General features: G+C 41.4%; 1 protein-coding gene across 1 annotated transcript in view; it reads right to left on the bottom strand.

The window, feature by feature from the left end:
* LOC120020101 (protein kinase C iota type) overlaps nt 1–20749 on the bottom strand; it is a 53871-nt gene that overhangs the window by 22708 nt on the left and 10414 nt on the right. The window contains exons 2-5 of the mRNA XM_038963546.1: nt 10172–10293; nt 2606–2695; nt 1926–1976; nt 1718–1803 (exon numbers count right to left, since the gene is read on the bottom strand). Coding sequence (XP_038819474.1) covers nt 1718–1803; nt 1926–1976; nt 2606–2695; nt 10172–10293 — 349 coding nt within the window. The remainder of the gene's footprint in view (nt 1–1717; nt 1804–1925; nt 1977–2605; nt 2696–10171; nt 10294–20749) is intronic.

Here is a 20749-nt window from a genome sequence, read left to right as displayed (position 1 = left end):
TAATCAAGATTGAACTATTGAGATCGAACTCTCCTAACCTAGGTACAATACTGAAACGATTCAGCTTTTTCGCGAATGTGCTATTGTTAAATCATCACTCTTTTGGCAAAGTTGAAGTAGGCTGTGATTCGATGACAGGCACCGCATTGATTATATGCAAAGCAGAACAAGCTAGTTAACCTAGTAATATCATCAACCATGTGTAGTTAACTAGTGATTATGTGAGGATTGATTGTTTTTGATAAGATAAGTTTAATGCTAGCTAGCAACTTACCTTGGCTCCTTGCAGCCACAAGGTCCTTTTCATGCTGCACTCGCGTAACAGGTGGTCAGCCTGCCACGCAGTCTTCTCGTGGACTGCCATGTAAATCGGCATCCAGAAAGGCAGATTACCGATTGTTATGAAATCGGCCAAGCTTCCTGCTGTCCAGGTCCTCTATACCAGGCAGTGTCAAAGGAAGGCCCTAAAAATGTGTCAAAGACTCCAGCCACCCTAGTCATAGAGTGTTCTCTCTGCTACCGCATGGCAAGCGGTCCAAGAGGTCTGGGTCCAAGAGGCTTCTAAACAGCTTCTACCCCCAAGCCATAAGACTCCTGAACAGCTAATCAAATGGCTACCCAGAACGTCCCCCACGCTGCTCGTTATTATCTATGCATAACCACTTTAAAACTCAACCTACAAGTACATAATTACCTCGACACCGGTGCCCCCCGCACATTGACACATTGTACCGGTACCCCCGTATATATCCCCGCGATTGTTATTTACTGCTGCTCTTTAATTATCTGTTATTCTTCTCTCTTACTTTCTTAGGGATTTTCTTAAAACCGCATTGTTGGTTAAGAGCTTGTAAGTAAGCATTTAACTGTTGTATTCAGCGCATGTGACAAATACATTTGATTTGACTTGAGGTTGTAATCGCTGCCAAAGGGGCTTCAACAACATACTGAGTAAAGGGTCTGAATACTTACGTGTCATATTTCCATATATATATTTTTTTAATTAAACCTGTTTTTGCTTTGTCATTCTGGGAGTTGTGTGTAGATTGATGAGGGGAAACAGTTTAATCAATTTTAGAATAAGGCTATAATGTAACAAAATGTTTAAAAAATCAAGGGGTCTGAATATCTTCCGAATGCACTGTATAGTATGTTCCTACAAAAAAAGGTATTAAAGTCTCTAGTACAGTCAATATTAAAAACAGTCAAATGCATTCATGAATTAAATTGCTTTAGCCGACATGTTGCGGTTTATTCATTGTTTAATTATTCAAGGCTATCTTTGTTATTTTGTTTTATAACTAAAATGCTTGACTTTTTAAAGACACAGGTGACTTTCATCCTGTGTAATGACCACACAAATGAATAAATGATTGATTGATATACAGTATAATGATGTAGGCCTTGATGCCAATAAGTTAAGCTAAACCAGCTACAGTAAACAGGACTCTTAGGCCTACAGCTCCATGTCATTTCAATAACGTAGCTTCTCAAAGATGCCCTCTGGTGGTCAAACTAGCAACAATGGCTGACAGTAAAATACTATGACGTCATGCACTCCATGCCATACATACCATTCCGCAAGTTGTGGAGTAGCGGTATGACGGAACTTTTAAAGGAAGAACCACAATGTATATATAGAGAGAGGGGGAGATAGAGACAAAGAGGAACAAAGAGTGGAATATAGAGAAAGAGACGGATAGAAAAGGTAGCTCACCCTGTTGAAGCGTTTTGCCTGGAAGGCATGGCCACTGGCGTAGTAGAGCTTCCTCCAGCGTCTCGCCCCACGACGATATATAGACTCTGGAGGAGCAAGAAACAGGGGTTACAGGATAATGTGTGTGTGTGTCAGAGAGAAACTCCCCATCTTCAGAAAACAATAATACGGATATAAGAGAAAAAGGGACAAGTAGTTGTAGACTTACTGTCCTCTCCTGGACAGGGCATGCCAGGCTTCTCTGGGACACAAGGAAACACTGAGAGGAAAGGGAAATAACAGCATTAGGCCTACAACATCGCAGTCCCTACATCACACAAGTGCGTGTGCCAGAGGTGAGTGGTGGATGCGCCATCATTAACTAGCAGACTTAGCACCCCCCTGTGCCCTTCCCCCAACTCCCTCACTTCCTCTACTGTGACCTTCACCTTGCTCTTAACCTGTCACCCTCCCCTCTATCCGGTGTTGATTAAGGACATCCAAATTGCACTCGTGAACAGGCTACTCGGTAAACCCATGACTAGTTCCTGGTTATTGCGAGGCTACCTGATGTTTGCCTCGCTAGCAGATGGATAGGATCAGTGTAGCAGACAGAGTGATTCATGTTTGTTATGTATACATTATGTTGTCTGCAATGTCAGCCCAGCAGCCAACATTCTTATTTATTCAATTAATACCATGAATTGAATGTAATGGAAGGTGAACGTTCTCAAGTTGTCTGTTGTTTAATGTGTGTCTGCACTGAGGATAAACTTAAACTTATTGAATTGAATGCAAGGCCAATGTATGTATTATGTTGTCTGCATTATCACTGCACTGTCAGTCAAGGAATGATTTCCCCTTGGGTATAAATAAATGTTTATTGAATAGAACTGAAGGTCATGTTACCATGGATGATGAGTTCAGAGTCTTTATTGAGTTCATAGAGCCTCAGGGCTTCCTCCATCTCCAGCTGAGACGATACTGTACACGGGTCACCTGGGAGGACAGTGGACACAGCAACACAACCGGTCAGCACAGCAACTGCATCTCACATTTGACACCCTATTCCCCATATAGTGGAGTTCAGTAATCCTTCAGCCCCACCACGTTCCTCAAGATCTCTTAGCTGATACATTTAGCTGTTCCCAGTTTAGAGAAGGAGTGTATGTGGGTGTGAGTTCTGTTAAGGCAGCGGCTCAGTCTTGGCTGAGTTCATTATGAACAGTTATAGTGTGTGTTTTTCAGAGCCTGTGACGAGGCTATTGAAGAATGGCTGGCTGGTGAGTGGTGATACATTAATTAGTTAAGGCAGCCTGACCTTTCACTGAGTCCAACAACCTGACATCGTCAACTGTGCTGTGACACACACAAGCGTTTACGACCAGCCCGATAACGAGGCAGGACCAGCTAGCTAGATACAGTAGCTATGCATGACTATCTGGACAGGTACTGAGAGGGTACAAAGCCAAGCACAGTTAGCACTGCTTTCTCTCATATCATAATGCATAGCTATTTTCAAGTCTCTCCAGAGATGTTCGATCAGGTTCAAGTCCGGGCTCTGGCTGGGCCACTCAGGGACATTCAGACAATTGTCCCGAAGCCACTCCTGCGCTGTCTTGGTTGTGTGCTTAGGGTTGTTGTCCTGTTGGAAGATGTCCATTCGCCCCGGTCTGAAGTACTGAGTGCTCTGAAGCAGGTTTTCATCAAGGATCACTCTGTACTTTGCTCCGTTTATCTTTCCCTCAACCCTGACCAATCTCAGAGTCCCTGATGCTGTAAATCATCCACGCAGCATGATGCTGCCACCACCATGCTTCACCGTAGGGATGGTGCCAGGTTTCCTCCAGACGTGACGCTTGGCATTCAGGTCAAAAAGTTACATCTTGGGCCTCCCGGGTGGCGCAGTGGTCTAGGGCACTGCATCGCAGTGCTAGCTGCGCCACCAGAGTCTCTGGGTTCGCGCCCAGGCTCTGTCGCAGCCGGCCGCGACCGGGAGGTCCGTGGGGCGACGCACAATTGGCATAGCGTCGTCCGGGTTAGGGGGGGTTTGGCCGGTAGGGATATCCTTGTCTCATCGCGCTCCAGCGACTCCTGTGGCGGGCCGGGCGCAGTGCGCGCTAACCAAGGGGGCCAGGTACACGGTGTTTCCTCCGACACATGCGGCTGGCTTCCGGGTTGGAGGCGCGCTGTGTTAAGAAGCAGTGCGGCTTGGTTGGGTTGTGCTTCGGAGGACGCATGGCTTTCGACCCTCGTCTCTTCCGAGCCCGTACGGGAGTTGTAGCGATGAGACAAGACAGTAATTACTAGCGATTGGATACCACGAAAAATTGGGGAGAAAATGGGATAAAAATATTTTAAAAAATAAATATATAAAAAGTTACATCTTGGTTTCTTAAGACCAGAGAATCATGGTTTGAGTCTTTAGGTGCCTTTTGGCAAACTTCAAGTGGGCTGTCATGTGCATTTTACTAAGGAGTGGCTTCCGTCTGGCTACTCTACCATAAAGGCCTGATTGGTGGAGTGCTGCAGAGATGGTTGCCCATCAGAAAGGTTCTCCAATCTCCACAGAGGAACTCTGTCAGAATGACCATCGGGTTCTTGGTCACCTCCCTGACCAAGGCCCTACTCCCCCGATTACTCAGTTTGGCCAGGCAGCCAGCTCTAGGAAGAGTCTTGGTGGTTCCAAACTTCTTCCATTTAATAATAATGGAGGCCACTGTTCTTGGGGACCTTCAATGCTGAAAGAAATGTTTTGGTACCCTTTCCCAGATCTGTGCCTCGACACAATCCTGTCTCGGAGCTCTATGGACAATTCCTTCGACCGATGGCTTGGTTTTTGCTCTGACATGTCTGTCAACTGTGGGACCTTATATAGACAGGTGTGTACCTTTCCAAATCATATCCAATCAATTGAATTTACCACAGGGGGACTTCAAATCAAGTTGTAGAAACATCTCAAGGTTGATCAATGGAAACAGCATGCATGTGAGCTCAATTTCGAGTCTCATAGCAAAGGTTCGGAACACTTTGGTTAACAGGCAAACATTTCTAAAAACCTGTTTTCGCTTTGTCATTATTTAATCCAATTTAGAATAAGGCTGTAACGTAACAAAATATGAAAAGGTCAAGAGGTCTGAATTTTGGGCTCCCGAGTGGCGCAGCGGTCTAAGGGACATCATCTTAGTGCTAGAGGCATCACTACAGATCCTGGTTCGATTCCAATCATGGCTGTATCATAACCGGCCGTGATTGTGAGAACCATAAGGCAGCGCACAATTGGCCCATCATTGTAAATAAGAATTTGATCTTAACTGACTTGCCTAGTTAAATAAAAAGATACAGTACATACACATATACCGCGTACCAGTCAAAAGTTGACACCTACTCATTCCAGGGTTTATGTTTTTACTATTTTCTACATTGTAGATTAATAGTGAATACACCAAAACTATGAAATAACACATATAGAATCATGTAGTAAACTAAAAAAGCATGAAATCAAAATATATTTCATATTTTAGATTCTTCAAGTAGCCACCCTTTTCCTTGATGACAGCTTTTCAGTCTTGGCATTATCTCAACCAGCTTCATGAGGTAGTCATGAATGCATTTCAATTAACAGGTGTACCTTGTTAAATTAATTTGTGGAATACATTTTCTTCTTAATGCGTTTGAGCCAATCAGTTGTGTTGTGACAAGGTAGGGGTGGTATACAGATGATAGCCCTATTTCTTAAAGACCAAATCCATATTATGGTAAGAACAGCTCGAAAAAAGCTAAGCGAAACAAAAGTCCATCACAAATTTAAGACATGGTCAGTCAATACGTAAAATGTCAAGAACTTTGAATGTTTCTTCAAGTGCAATCGCAAAAACCATCAAGCGCTATGATGAAGCTGGCTCTCATGAGGACCGCAACAGGAATGGAAGCCCCAGAGTTACCTCTGCTGCAGAGGACAAGTTCATTGGAGTTACCTGCCTCAAATTGCAGCCCAAATAAATGCTAGACACAGTTCAAGTAACAGAGACATCTCAACATCAACTATTCAGAGGAGACTGCGTGAAATTAGTCCTTCATGGTCGAATTGCTGCAAAGAAACCACTACTAAAGGACACCAATAAGAAGAGACTTTCTTGGGCCAAGAAAAATGAGCAATGGACATTAGACCAGTGGAAATCTGTCCTTTGGTCTGATGTACAAAGCAGAAAATAGTTTAAAAAATTACACAAACTCTTGAAAAGTAGGTGTCCAAACTTCTGACTGGTACTGTATGTGTAAATGTATGTACAGTTGAAGTCGGAAGTTTACATACACTTAGGTTGGAGTCATTAAAACTCGTTTTTCAACCATTCCACAAATGTCTTGTTAACAAACTATAGTTTTGGCAAGTCCGTTAGGACATCTAGTTTGTGCATGACAAGTAATTTTTCCAACAATTGTTTACAGACAGATTATTTCACTGTATCACAATTCCAGTGGGTCAGATGTTAACACACACTAAGTTGACTGTGCCTTTAAACAGCTTAGAAAATTCCAGAAATGTCATGGCTTTAGAAGCTTCTGATAAATGATGTTAATTAGCCTGAGTCAATTGGAGGTGTACCTGTGGATGTATTTCAAGGCCTACCTTCAAACCCAGTGCCTCTGTTTGACATCATGGGAAAATCAAGAGAAATCAGCCAAGACATCAGAAAAAGAATTGTAGACCTCCACATCCTTGGGAGCAACTTTCAAACGCCTGAAGGCACCACGTTCATCTATACAAACAATAGTACGAAAGTATGAACACCATGGGACCACGCAGCCGTCATACCGCTCAGGAAAGAGACGCGTTCTGTCTCCTAGAGATGAACGTACTTTGGTGCGAAAAGTGCAAATCAATCCCAGAACAACAGCAAAGGACCTTGTGAAGATGCTGGAGGAAACAGGTACAAAAGTAGCTATATCCACAGTAAAACAAGTCCTATATTAACATAATCTGAAAGGCTGCTCAGCAAGGAAGAAGCCCGCTGCTCCAAAACTGCCATAAAAAAACAGACTATGGTTTGCAAATGCACATGGGGACAAAGATCGTACTTTTAGAGAAATGTCCTCTGGTCTGATGAAACAAAAATAGAACTGTTCGGTCATAATGTCCATCGTTATGTTTGGAGGAAGGGGGATGCTTGCAAGCCGAAGAACACCATCCCAACCGTGAAGCACGGGGGTGGCAGCATCATGTTGTCGGGGTGCTTTGCTGCATGAGGGACTGGTGCACTTCACAAAAGAGGGCACCGCGAGGAAGGAAAATTATGTGGATATATTGAAGCAACATCTCAAGACATCAGTCAGGAAGTTAAAGCTTGGTCACAAATGGGTCTTTCAAATGGACAATGACCCCAAGCATACTTCCAAAGTTGTGGCAAAACGGCTTAAAAACTTCTTATGGCTGCAGGGGCAGTATTGAGTAGCTTGGATGAAAGGTGCCCAGAGGTGCCCATAGTAAACTGCCTGCTCCTCAGTCCCAGTTGCTAATATATGCATATTATTAGAAAACACTCTGAAGTTTCTAAAACGGTTTGAATGATGTCTGTGGGTATAACAGAACTCATATGGCAGGCAAAAACCTCTGAAGAAATCCAAACAGGAAGTGAGAAATCTGAGGTTGGTCGATTTTCAACCCAGCCCCTATTGAATACACAGTGGGATATGGATCTGTTTGCACTTCCTACGGCTTCCACTAGATGTCAACAGTCTGTAGAACCTTGTCTGATGCCTCTACTGTGAAGTGGGGCCGAAGGAGACAGGAATGAGTCAGGTCCTACCATGACCTGACCATGCACGTTCACATGAGAGGGAGCTCTGTTTCATCGCACATCTTGAAGTCAATGGAATTCTCCGGTTGGAACGTTATTGAAGATTTGTTAAAAACATTCTAAAGATTGATTCAATACATCGTTTGACATGTTTCTACTGACTGTTACGGAGCTTTTTGACATTGTCTGCTTTTAGTGAACGCGCTTCCTGACTTTGGATTTGTTTACCAAACACGCTAACAAAAATAGCTATTTGGACATAAACGATGGACATTACCGAAAAAAACGAACATTTCTTTTGGAAGTGGGAGTCCTGGGAGTGCATTCCAATGAAGATCAGCAACGGCAAGTGAAGATTTATAATACTATTTATGAGTTTTGTTGACTGCACAATTTGGCGGGTAACTGTATGGCTTCCTTCTGCAGCTGAACGCTGTTCTCAGATTATTGAATATTGTGCTTTTGCTGTAAAGGTTTTTGAAATCTGACACAGCGGTTGCATTCAGAACAAGTGTATCTTTAATTCTATGTAAAACATGTATCTTTCATCAAAGTTTATGAGTATTTACGTTATTTGACGTGGCTCTCTGCAATTTCTCCGGATATTTTGGAGGCATTTCTGAACATGGCGCCAATGTAAACTGAGGTTTTTGGATATAAATATGAACTTTATCGAACAAAACATATATGTATTGTGTAACATGAAGTCCTATGAGTGTCATCTGATGTAGATCATCAAAGGTTAGTGATTAATTTTATCTCTATTTCTGCTTTTTATGACTCCTGTCTTTGGCTGGGAAAATGGCTGTGTTTTTCTGTGATTTTAAGGTGACCTAACAATCGTTTATGGTGCTTTCGCTGTAAAGCCTATTTGAAAATCGGACACTGTGGTGGGATTAACAACAAGATTACCATTAAAATGGTATAAAATACATGTATGTTTGAGGAATTTTAATTATGAGATTTCTGTTTGAATTTGGCGCCCTGCAGTTTCACTGGCTGTTGTCATATCATCCCGTTAACGGGATTGCAGCCATAAGAAGTTAGTAGCAGTCATATACAAACAGATCGTTGTATATTTCATCCCTTCTCGCATCTATGCGCTCTCCTCCCACCTTTTTTCTTAACTTGTGCACTTCAGTGTTCAACACATCAGCTGTCTGTGACCAGACGAAAAACATTTCCAAGCCCAACCTTTATATCATGACCACTAACCGCTACACACAGCCTACACCATTGTCACATCATATTTCTAGTAGCTATGGTGATTGACTAACGCGCTAGTAAACCTGCTAAAATCATGCAGTACAATGTACAGTCAGCAGCAAGCAATTTAGCAGATACTCCGGTGGGCCCCGGTGGCAATAAATGAAAACCAAAAGCTTACCTGGACTTAGAAGAGTTAGTGTTGGATAGCCATAGCCAGCTAGCTAACATAGCATCCCTCGCCGTTTGAGCCGGGTGTTTGAGTAGGCTAAACTAGCTGGCTGCATTCAATGCTAGCTGAGTAAGAGAAAAAATATATACTTCGAATAGCTCTCTCTCGCTTCTCCTTAAATTTTGGAAGAAATTACTTCGTTCAAAACTGTTAAACTCTTTTTCTGAGTCAACTACTCCCCATATTCTATGCACTGCAGTGTTAGCTAGCTGTAGCGTATTCTTTCAGTACTAGATTCATTCTTTGATTGGGTGGACAACATGTCAGTTCATGCTGCAAGAACAGGAGCTCTGATAGGTTTAAGGACATCCTCTGGAAGTTGGAAGGGGGTGAGAACAATGAGTCTCCTAGGTTTTGTATTGAAGTCAATGTACTCAGAGGACAGAAGGAAGCTGTCCTCTGGCTACACCATGATGTTACAGAACATAGTGCTACAGACGCTACTGTAGACCTTTATTGCAAAACTTCTTTGGTGACGTGAATATATTTAGTATAGTTTTATCTAAAAAGGATAACTTTAATGTTCCACTTTAAAAAATAAAAATAAAAAATAAAAAATGAAATTCACTGAGAAGGATGGTCCTCTCCCTTCTCTGATGAGTGTCCACTGTTTGGGATGCTCTGGATGCTCCAGTTCCCGCCAATATCCAGCAACGTCGCACAGCCATTGAAGAGGAGTGGGAAAACATTCCACAGGCCACAATCAACAGCCTGATCAACAAGGCGAAGGAGATTTGTCACGCTAAATCTTTTTGTTCAGTGTACGTTTTTTCCTCTTTGGACCTGTGTTTACATTGCATCCACAATGCATCAAATTTCAGTTTGTGTGGTTGTTGGGTTTAGCTTTCTGTAACTGTATAGCAAGTACGGTCTGCATGTGTAGGCACATATTACGGCATGATTGCAAGGTGTTCCAATATCTTTTCCAACTGTCCGGTTATCTGGTTTTAACGTCCATTCTAGAATGCCTTCTAGCAAATCAGAAACAAGAATTCAACAATGCTGTGGTATAATTTTTTATAATATAATCTTTGAGAACTAACAATCACCAAAATAAAAGCTAGACCGTCAGGGAGAATTGAAAATAACAAAAACAATGAATTTAGCAGTATTTGTTATGTTTGAACAAATTAACAGATTTAGCCATAGCAAAATGCATATAATCGCAGGAAATTAGCTTAGATGGATAGATGGGTGAGAGATGGCTAGATGGATGGAGGATAAGAAAAAAAATAAAACCTTCTTCGTCGATCCACTTCATGGTGAAGAGCTGGTCGTTGTCCATGGAGCACATGTCTTTGACCTCCCCGTGCAGACCCTCGTAGGAAATGGATGGCTCAAAGTGTGTGATCATAATGTCCCTGGGAGAAGACCAGAGGAGAGAGGGAGAGGGGGGGGACAGTCAGGGACAATACACTAAGTACACGTACATACACTTATTTACATCATTTTTATTCTGTCAGACTTGAACCCTGACTGTGACTTTCAGTAAGACAAAAATAAAGGTGTTCCAACAAAGGTCCAGTTGCTGGGACAACAAATACTATCTAGACACCGTTCTCCTAGAGAACACAAATAACTATACCTACCTCAGCCTAAACATCAACACCACAGGTCACTTCCACAAGGCTGTGAACGATCTAAGACACAAGGCAAGAAGGGCCTTCTATGCCGTCAAAAGGACCATTAAACTCTACATCTGAATTAGGATCTGGCTAAAAACTCATTGCCCTCTATGGTTGTGAGGTCTGGGGTCCACTCACCAACAAAGAATTTACACCAAAAAAAAATGGGACAAACACACAATTGAGACTATATTTTTGAAGAATTCTGCATGCACTTTGTGTACAACGCAAAACCACAAACAATGCACACAGAGCAGAAATAGGACTATTCCCGCTAGTTGTGAAAATCCAGAAAAGAGCTGTTAAATTCAACAATGACTTAAAGAGGGTGATGCACACACATTCCACCAGAAAGCCCAAACCTACAGAGATTAACCTAGAGAACAGTACCCTCAGCCAGCTGGTTCTGTTCAAAAACACAGACCCCACAGAGCCCCAGGAGACCAACACAATTAAACCAAACCAAACAATGACACGGCAAAAAGATAACCATTTGACACGCTGGAAAGAATCAACCCCCAAAAAATGAGAAAATTGGAATGTTATCTGGCCCTAAACAGAATAACATTTTAGTCATTTAGCAGAAGCTCTTATCCACAGCGACTTAGCTAGGTGGGACAACCACATTTCACAGTAAGTACATTTTTGCTCAAAGTAGCCCTCAAAGTAGCCATCCTCAAGGTCAGAGCTAGTAAGAAAAAAAAAAAAGAAGGTGCAAGTTCTAACTTTTTCCCCCCTTACAACTGACTGACCAAAAATTAAGAAAGTCCTTATGTACATACTCAGTGAGCATAGCCTTGCAGCACTGCTGCACCAGTGCTGCATCTTGACTGGCTGCATCACAGCTTGGTATGGCAACTGCTTGGCATCAGACGCCAAGGCCCTACAGAGGGTAGTGCGTACACAGCCCAGTACATCACTGGGGCCAACTCCCTGCCATCCAGGACCTCTATAGCATGCGGTGTAAGAGGAAGGCCGTAAAAATTGTCAGACTCCAGCCACCAAAGTCAGACTGCTCTCTCTGCTACCGCACGGCAAGCGGTACGGATGCACCAAGTCTGGAACCAACAGGACCCTGAAAAACATATACCCACAAGCCATAAGACTTCTAAATAATTAGTTAAATAGTTAACCGGACTATATGCATTGACCCTTTTGCAACAACTCGACTCATCACATACGCTGCTGCTACTGTTTATTGTCCGTCAGTTGCCAAGTCGCTTTATTCTAAATTTGACTAAATAAAAACACCTCAATCTACACACAATACCCCATAATGACAAAGCAAAAAACAGGTTGAAATTTTTGCAAATGTGGTTAAAATAAAACTTAAGTATCACATTTAGATAAGTACTCAGACCCTTTACTCAGTACTTTGTTGAAGCACCTTTGGCAGCGATTATAGACTCAAGTCTTCTAGGGTGACACTAGAGCTTGGTACGTGTGCTTAGGGTCGTTGTTCTGTTGGAAGGTGATCCTTCACCCCAGTCTGAAAACCTGAGCACTCTGGAGCAGGTTTTCATCAAGTATCTCTGAACTTTGCTTCATTCGTCTTTCCCTCGATCCTGACTAGTCTCTCAGACCCAGGACAAATTCTTATTTACAATGACGACCTACCCCAGCCAAACCCGGACGATGCTGGGCCAATTGTGCGCCGCCCTATGGGACTACTAATCACAGACGGATGCGATACAGCCTGGATTTGAACCAGGGACTGTTGCACTGAGACGCAGTGCCTTAGACCGCTGCGCCACCCGGGAGCCCGATTGCTCAGTTTGGCCCTGCGACCAGCTCTAGGAAGAGTCTAGGTGGTTCCAAACTACTTCCATTTAAGAATGATGGAGGTCACTGTGTTCTTGGAGCGCTTCAATGCTGCAGAAATGTTTTGGTACCCTTCCTCAGATCTGTGCCTCGACACAAACCTGTCCCAGAGCTCTACGGACAATTCCTTTGACCTCATGGCTTGTTTTTTGCTCTGACATGCACTGTCAACTGTGGGACATTATATAGACAGGTGTGTGCCTTTCCAAATCATGCCAGATCAATTGAATTTACCACAGGTGGACTCCAATCAAGTTGTAGAAACATCAAGGATGATCAATGGAAACAGGATACACCTGAGCTCAATTTCGAATGTCATAGCAAAGGGTCTGAATACTTAAATTCTTATTTTTAATACCTTTGCAAAAATGTCTAAAAACCTGTTTTCCCTGTCATTATGGGGTATTGTGTTGAGATGTTATTTATTTAATCAATTTTATAACAAGGCTGTAACGTAACAAAATGTGGATAAAGTCAAGGGGTCTGAAAACTTTCCGAATGCACTGTAGGTGCCAAGAGGCATACAAAATCCAAGTCCAGGTATTCGTGTGGGTTTGAAAGTTAAAAGGTATTGGCTTACACCATCAGGGTGTCCTTTTGCTTTCAATATATTACTGTGTGTTTTATTAAATTCTGTTGGCGGGTGAGCCCATAGTACTTTTAAATAGAGCTGGGACGATAAAGCGAAAATTACAGACACTGCCCTCTTACCCAAACAATTTTGCTTACATCGGTCATTTCGGTGATTAGGCGACAAGGTTCCCGCAGATTGTTTTGGTTCTAAAACCAATAGTTGGTCAACAATAGTGTGCATAAACATGCTTCCTGCCATGAAGGTATCTGCCCTGTCTCGCTGCTGGCTCTCACTCCCCTTTGCACATGGAGAAAGGGAGAGAAATTCTGATTAGTGGAAGCATATGGACAGTTGAGCAACATTTCAAAAGTATAATTGCGAGGAAGACCGTTTTTTAAAACTACCATTAGTTAAAAAAGAAAGAGGAGTCTGAGTTATGTGAACATAATGTTTTTTTCCCCTCAATTGTCAACAGATGAAATACCACCACTTTACAAACGGAGTATGTAATTGAGATGCGGAATGTGCCATTTGCGGTGAATAGGCCTACCTCTAGTAGCCTGTGTGTGTCTACAAATGGAAAGTTTGTCAAATTGCATGGCCATCTCGCAACAATATCACATTTAGAGTTCGCAATCTGGCTTAAGGTGTTTTGAGTTCCCACTTCCTCAGGTGGTAAATCTAGCATATAGCCTAGGCCAGGGTTGTCCAACTGGTGAGCTCATATTTTACTTTATTTCATGATTTATTATTTTATGTTTATTTTACACAACATTTTCACCAAACAGAAAACATCTTACAAGGTAAGCTTCCATTTGGTCTGTGTTTGAGCTATAGCTACATGGGGGTATGAAATAAAACCTTAGGTTGGTAGGAACAAATCTAGCCTATTGCCAATGGTATCTGATGACGTATGACAATGGCAACATCGAATGTCCAACGAGTGACGATATCTATGCGCATAAGAATATGATGAAAACACTTGGATATATGTCCCCCAACACCACCACAATGTTTGAGAAAGGTTGTGGTGTGGTAGAAATTTTTATAGGGAACAATAACTTGGGCACATCCAGTGTGCAAAACAGTGCAATTACAACATTCGGACACTTTGGAGAAGTTAGAAGGACACTTGAATGTACCCTGGGATATCCCATAACACCACCACAATGTTTGAGTGAGGTTGATATGGTAGAATTGTGTTTTTATACTGAACTAATAGCATTTAGGGATTGCAAATATGTAATAGCACTGGCATTATCTAATTTACAGACATATGCCACTTTGGAGAGGTTTAGGGATACTTGGAAACATCGTGACCACACCTGACACCACTTACTAAAATATCTGCCCATTTCTTGTTGTAAGGTCTATCAAGCCCATTTTTTCCTGATATTGTTCACGTTGTGGAAGCCATCTGATGGGTTTCCAGCTCTGGGCATCAATAATACACTTACAGCTTGCCACTTGGGCTCCCGAGTGCCGCAGCAGTCTAAAGCACTGCATCTCAGTGCAAGAAGCGTCACTACAGTCCCTGGTTCGAATCCAGGCTGTATCACATCCGGCCGTCATTGGGAGTCCCATAGGGCGGCGCACAATTGGCCCAGTGTTGACCAGGTTTGGCCGGGGTAGGCCGTCATTATAAATAAGAATTTGTCCTTAACTGACTTGCCTTGTTAAATTAAAAAAAGGTAAAAAAATAAAAGATTACTTTCAAAATAAAAATAGGTTCTTTTGTGTGTGCTTGATGTTGTGTATTCTCAAATCAAATTTTATTTGTCACATGCGCAGAATACAACAGTGAAATGGTTACTTACAAGCCCTTAACCAATAATGCACATAAAAATAAATAAAACTAATAATTGAAGAGGAGCAGTAAAATAACAATAGCAAGGCAATATACAGGGGGTACAGGTACAGAGTCAATGTACGTGGGCACCGGTTAGTCGAGGTAATATGTACATGTAGGTAGAGTTAAAGTGACTATCCATAGATAATAAACAGAGAATAGCAGCGGTGTAAAAGAGGGGGCGGGGCAACGCAAATAGTCTGGGTAGCCATTTGATTAGCTTGGTAAGGAGTCTTATGGCTTGGAGGTAGAAGCTGTTGAGAAGCCTTTTGGACCTAGACTTGTCGTTCCGGTACCGCTTGCCGTGCGGTAGCAGAGAGGACAGCCCCATCGATGAGAATGGGGGCGTGCTCAGTCCTCCTTTTCCTGTAGTTCACAATCATCTATGTAACTCCCATCTATCTTCAGATCATTTCCCATTAATCTCCCAGACGTCTTCTTTCCAAAAAAAAAAAAAAGTTTTGGCATGTCAGAATCATGTAATTACACATTAACCTGTTTGGGCTGCAGGGGCAGTATTGAGTAGCCGGATAAAAGGTGCCCATTTCAAACGGCCTCGTACTCAATTCTTGCTCGTACAATATGCATATTATTATTACTATTGGATAGAAAACACTCTCTAGTTTCTAAAACCGTTTGAATTATATCTGTGAGTAAAACAGAACTAATTTTGCAGCGAACTTCCTGACAGGAAGTGGAAAATCTGAAATCGATGCTCTGTTCTAGGCCCTGCCTATAAAGGTCCTTGATATTTATTAGAATACATGCACTTCATACGTCTTCCACTAGATGTCGACAGGCAGTGAGAGAAGAAATGAAGTGTATAACTTGATCTGGGGTCGAATAAAAGCTCTTTGCATGACGTGTCACCAGTTTCCTGTTTTCTGGAGAGCGCGCGAAGGGACCTGGATTTGCCTTCTGATAAGCTGTCGTTATAGACGACTAATATCTCCGGATTTGATTTTATTTGATACATGTGACAATATCATCGTAAAGTATGTTTTTTCAATATAGTTTTATTAGATTATTGAAATTTTTTCGGGACGTTAGGCGTGTTGCTTTGTCTGCGTATGTTCAGGAAGGAGAGCTTCGCGCCACTTTGCTAGCTTTCCGTGCTAATTGACTGGAGAAGAGGACATTCTAAATCCAAACAACGATTGTTCTGGACAAAGGACCCCTTGTACAACATTCTGATGGAAGATCAGCAAAAGTAGGACCCATTTTATGATGTTATTTCATATATCTGTCGTACATGTGAACTAGTAGTTTGCGGCCAGGTTTTGGGCACGCTCTCGCCATAACGTAAACTGCATATCGTAATGAAGTTATTTTTAGAATTCTAACACGGCGATTGCATTAAGAACTAGTGTATCTATCATTTCCTATACAACATGTATTTTTTAGTTATGCTTATGAATAGTTATTTGGTCAGAATATGTGTGTCAGAAAAAGTGTCAGAAAAATATCCGGACGTTGTGGGAAAAAGTAGCTACGTTAGCACAATGTATAACCACTGATTTCAGCTCTAAATATGCACATTTTCTAACAAAACATAAGTGTATGTCTAACCTGATGTTATAGGACTGTCATCTGATGAAGCGTATCAAGGTTAGTCAAAAATTATATATCTTTTGCTGGTTTGTTACGATCGCTAACTTTTGCTACTGGGGAATGGCTTGTGTTTCTGGCTATTGTGGTAAGCTAATATAACGCTATATTGTGTTTTCGCTGTAAAACACTTAAGAAATCGGAAATATTGGCTGGAATCACAAGATGCCTGTCTTTCATTTGCTGTACACCATGTATTTTTCAGAAATGTTTTATGATGAGTATTTAGGTATTTGACGTTGGTGTCTGTAATTACTCTGGCTGCTTCGGTCCTATTTGTGACGGTAGCTGTGATGGTAGCTGCAATGTAAAACTGATTTATACCTCAAATATGCAAATTTTTCGAACAAAACAGATTTATTGTATAACATGTTATAAGACTGTCATCTGATGAAGTTGTTTCTTGGTTAGTTTCGTTGGTTCTTGGTTAGTTAGGTTGGCTTTGTGCATGCTACCTGTGCTGTGAAAAATGTCTGTCCTTTTTTGTATTTGGTGGTGAGTTAACATAAATATATGTGGTGTTTTCGCTGTAAAACATTTTAAAAATCGGACATGTTGGCTGGATTCACAAGATGTTTATCTTTCATATGCTGTATTGGACTTGTTAATGTGTGAAAGTTAAATATTTCTAAAAAATATATTTTGAATTTCGCGCCCTGCACTTGAAGTGGCTGTTGTCATATTGTGCCCGGCTTCGGGCTTGCAGCCCAAAGAAGTTAATAGCAGTTCCTTTTGGTTATGTCTATTTATGCGGAAATCTAAATGCAACGTACCCAATGCATATGGGTCCAGTAAGTTCCGAAAATGTCCAGTAAATTAAAATGCTGCCGGTCAAATGTCCCGCACCACATTTTCCTAACGGAAACTATTGCTGTCAATTTTCAGTCACAATTTATTTATAATTATGTTCCGGCCCCCCGACCATCTACGCAGCTGAATATAGTTGATGATCCCTGGCCTAGGTCAATACACACACAAAAATCATGCCGGCAATTTCATCTCTAAAGAACCAAATTGAGATAGGATTATTCTGGATCCTATTTTGTCATGTTGCACATAAAAATATCCATCACGCATTCCCTGGACATGTTAGATGAAATAGCTAACGTTTCATGTCTTACTTGGCACTGGAAAACTCAAGACTAGAGTCATCCTGCTAATGGAAAGTAAATGTGCATAATTGTAATTTTTTTGTTATTATTATTGTTCCATTTATCATGAGAGCAAAATGGGTCAATTTATTGCGATAAGACTTTTTGTCCACAGCGCCCAGCTCTACTTTCACATCACGTCAGTCAGGTAACGCTGGAGCTGAAGGTAGTAGAAGTAGGCCTACGTGAACACTGCATGCTTTTTTTATACATTTTTATTTCACCTTTATTTAACCAGTTAGGCCAGTTGAGAACAAGTTCTTATTTACAACTGAGACATGGCTACTGCCATGTGTGACAAAGAATACGGCAGTGTACAACAGCGTGTGCAGATATATTTTTGTAAAGAATATAAATTTGCCAGCACTGCACCTGCAATTGTTATATATGCGAGGTTCAGAACAGGCAGAAAATTGGCTGGTGTATGCCGTCTCGTATTCCCCACCCCTGCCTCTCTCTCGCTTCCTCCTTCATATTCCCACCTTCTGCCTCTTGATTCCTCTTAGTCACATTTTCACTCCTCTCGCTTCCTCCCCCTCACCCTCTCCCTTGCTTGTGTTAATTAGTGACAGTACAGGAGGAGTGTTAACCCTCATTTTGGGAGCTCTGCTCCCAACTTTACAGGCCCACACGTCCTTCTAAGCACCATGGCTGATAGGAGCAGGAACAGACAGACACGTGTTTTCTCTCAAATGGCACCCCATTCATTCAGCCACACAGTACTGTTACTACACTAGCAGAGCCAGTATCAATTAGAGGTCGACCGATTATGATTTTTCAACGCCGATACTGATACCGATTATTGGAGGACCAAAAAAGCCGATACCGATTAAATCGGCAGATTTAAAAATAAAAATGTATTTGTAATAATGACAATTACAACAATACTGAATGAACACTTATTTTAACTTAATATAATACATCAATAAAATCAATTTAGCCTCAAATAAATAATGAAACATGTTCAATTTGGTTTAAATAATGCAAAAACAAAGTGTTGGAGAAGAAAGTAAAAGTGCAATATGTGCCATGTAAAAAAGCTAACGTTTAAGTTCCTTGCTCAGAACACGAGAACATATGAAAGCTGGTGGTTCCTTTTAACATGAGTCTTTAATATTCCCAGGTAAGAAGTTTTAGGATGTAGTTATTATAGGAATTATAGGACTATTTCTCTCTATACGATTTGTATTTCATATACCTTTGACTATTGGATGTTCTTATAGGCACTTTAGTATTGCCAGTGTAACAGTATAGCTTCCGTCCCTCTCCTCGCTCCTACCTGGGCTCGAACCAGGAACACATCGACAACAGCCACCCTCGAAGCAGCGTTACCCATGCAGAGCAAGGGTAACAACTACTCCAAGTCTCAGAGCGAGTGAAGTTTGAAACGCTATTAGCGCGCACCCCGCTAACTAGCTAGCCATTTCACATCGGTTACACCAGCCTAATCTCAGGAGTTGATAGGCTTAGTTGATAGTTGATAGTCATAAACAGCGCAATAGCTGCTGGCAAACGCATGAAAGTGCTGTTTGAATGAATGCTTACGAGCCTGCTGCTGCCTACCGTCGCTCAGTCAGACTGCTCTATCATAGACTTAATTATAACATATTGACACACAGAAATACGAGCCTTAGGTCATTAATATGGTCAAATCCGGAAACTCTCATCCTCCAAAACAAAACGTTTATTCTTTCAGTGAAATACGGAACCGTTCCGTATTTTATCTAACGGATGGCATCTCTAAGTCTAAATATTTACAAAATAAAAAAAATGTATATATTTTTTTTTATTAAAATTGGCAAATCAGTGTCCAAAAATACCGATTACCGATTGTTAAGAAAACTTGAAATCGGCCCTAATTAAAATCGGCCATTCCGATTAATCGGATCGACCTCTAGTATCAATGCCAGTACACTGCTCCATTACGTACCATCCAGCTAGGTAACTGGGCCTGTGCAGTTGCTGTTCATTAAAGTGGAACTGACAGCGTTTTAGCAACATGAAATCTTATTCCAATCCGCAGGAAGAATATTACACTTTTTTTTTTAAAAATTCTGACAAGCAAGCACTTAGATATGGTCATTTTCATGTTTTCATAAGTTAATAGAATGTTTGGGAATAATGTATAGTAAGGCATTTGTGAAAATTCTACAGCGGCCGTGCGTTTGGACAATTAATACAGAAGTAAATAAACCTAATAAAAACGTTGGTCATTACTAGGACCGGAATCTACGCAGACCGGTGCGCCATAGCCAATCAGAGCTACAGTAGGCCTATATGCAAATAAGCTCTATGCCACACGGGCCTGCCATCATTCACTTTGAACTGGACTTAGTGTTTTCAGTTAAGTACCAACAGCGCCAATTTAGATTAGAATGCATTCGCCAAAAGCCACAAAATACGCCTGAATGGATTTTTGCAAATATGTCACTCAACCCCTGCTCCAATGACATGACATCCTCCAGTAGCTAGCTAATAGTTATATAAATAGATACGCTAGCCCACGGGTGTCAAATTTAAAATCAGCTCACGGCCATATAAAAACAAAAAAAGCGCAGCCCAGACATAGCCCATTTGTTTTTACAAAAAAACATTCAATTGTGACCCAAAATGGCCATTGTTGTATTAGAAAAAAGTATGGTCCTTTATAGAAAATGTCCACTTATGTACAAAGGATGCTGTATAGCATTTTAAGATACTAAAACAAAATATAAATAATTTCTCCAGCCTTTGCTGCTATGCTTGCAGATGTGCATAATATGCTGAGACCCTAATCAAAAAGTATTTTAGAACTCCAAATAACAAAAACTTAGCTATAGGTTTGTTGTAACACTTAAACTTAAAACATGTTTTTTTTATTTTTTGCACTGCATGGATCCCCGCTGCGGTTGAATGCAGCATTGCTGTATGGTGCACCAGTCTAGGCTACTGTTCAAATGTTGCTGTAACAGGCCTACAAGTTTACATGGTTTTTTGTTGCAGGTTGTGTTTCGGTTATTCATTGTCAAGTTTTAAAACCGAAGCTATACTGCAACATTTTAGAAGCCTAGCTTGGACTAAACAGGACACACGAAAGCAACGCAATTGAAGTTTAATCCTCCAATGAGAGGATCAGGCTGAATATTCATAATGTAGATGACTCAACGGTTTATACTTGCTTGTGTCCTATTTCGGCCCACGGACCTTGTG

Source organism: Salvelinus namaycush, chromosome 25 (assembly GCF_016432855.1).
Source record: "Salvelinus namaycush isolate Seneca chromosome 25, SaNama_1.0, whole genome shotgun sequence".
Taxonomy (NCBI): domain Eukaryota; kingdom Metazoa; phylum Chordata; class Actinopteri; order Salmoniformes; family Salmonidae; genus Salvelinus; species Salvelinus namaycush.
This window is presented reverse-complemented; position numbering and strand designations above follow the sequence as displayed.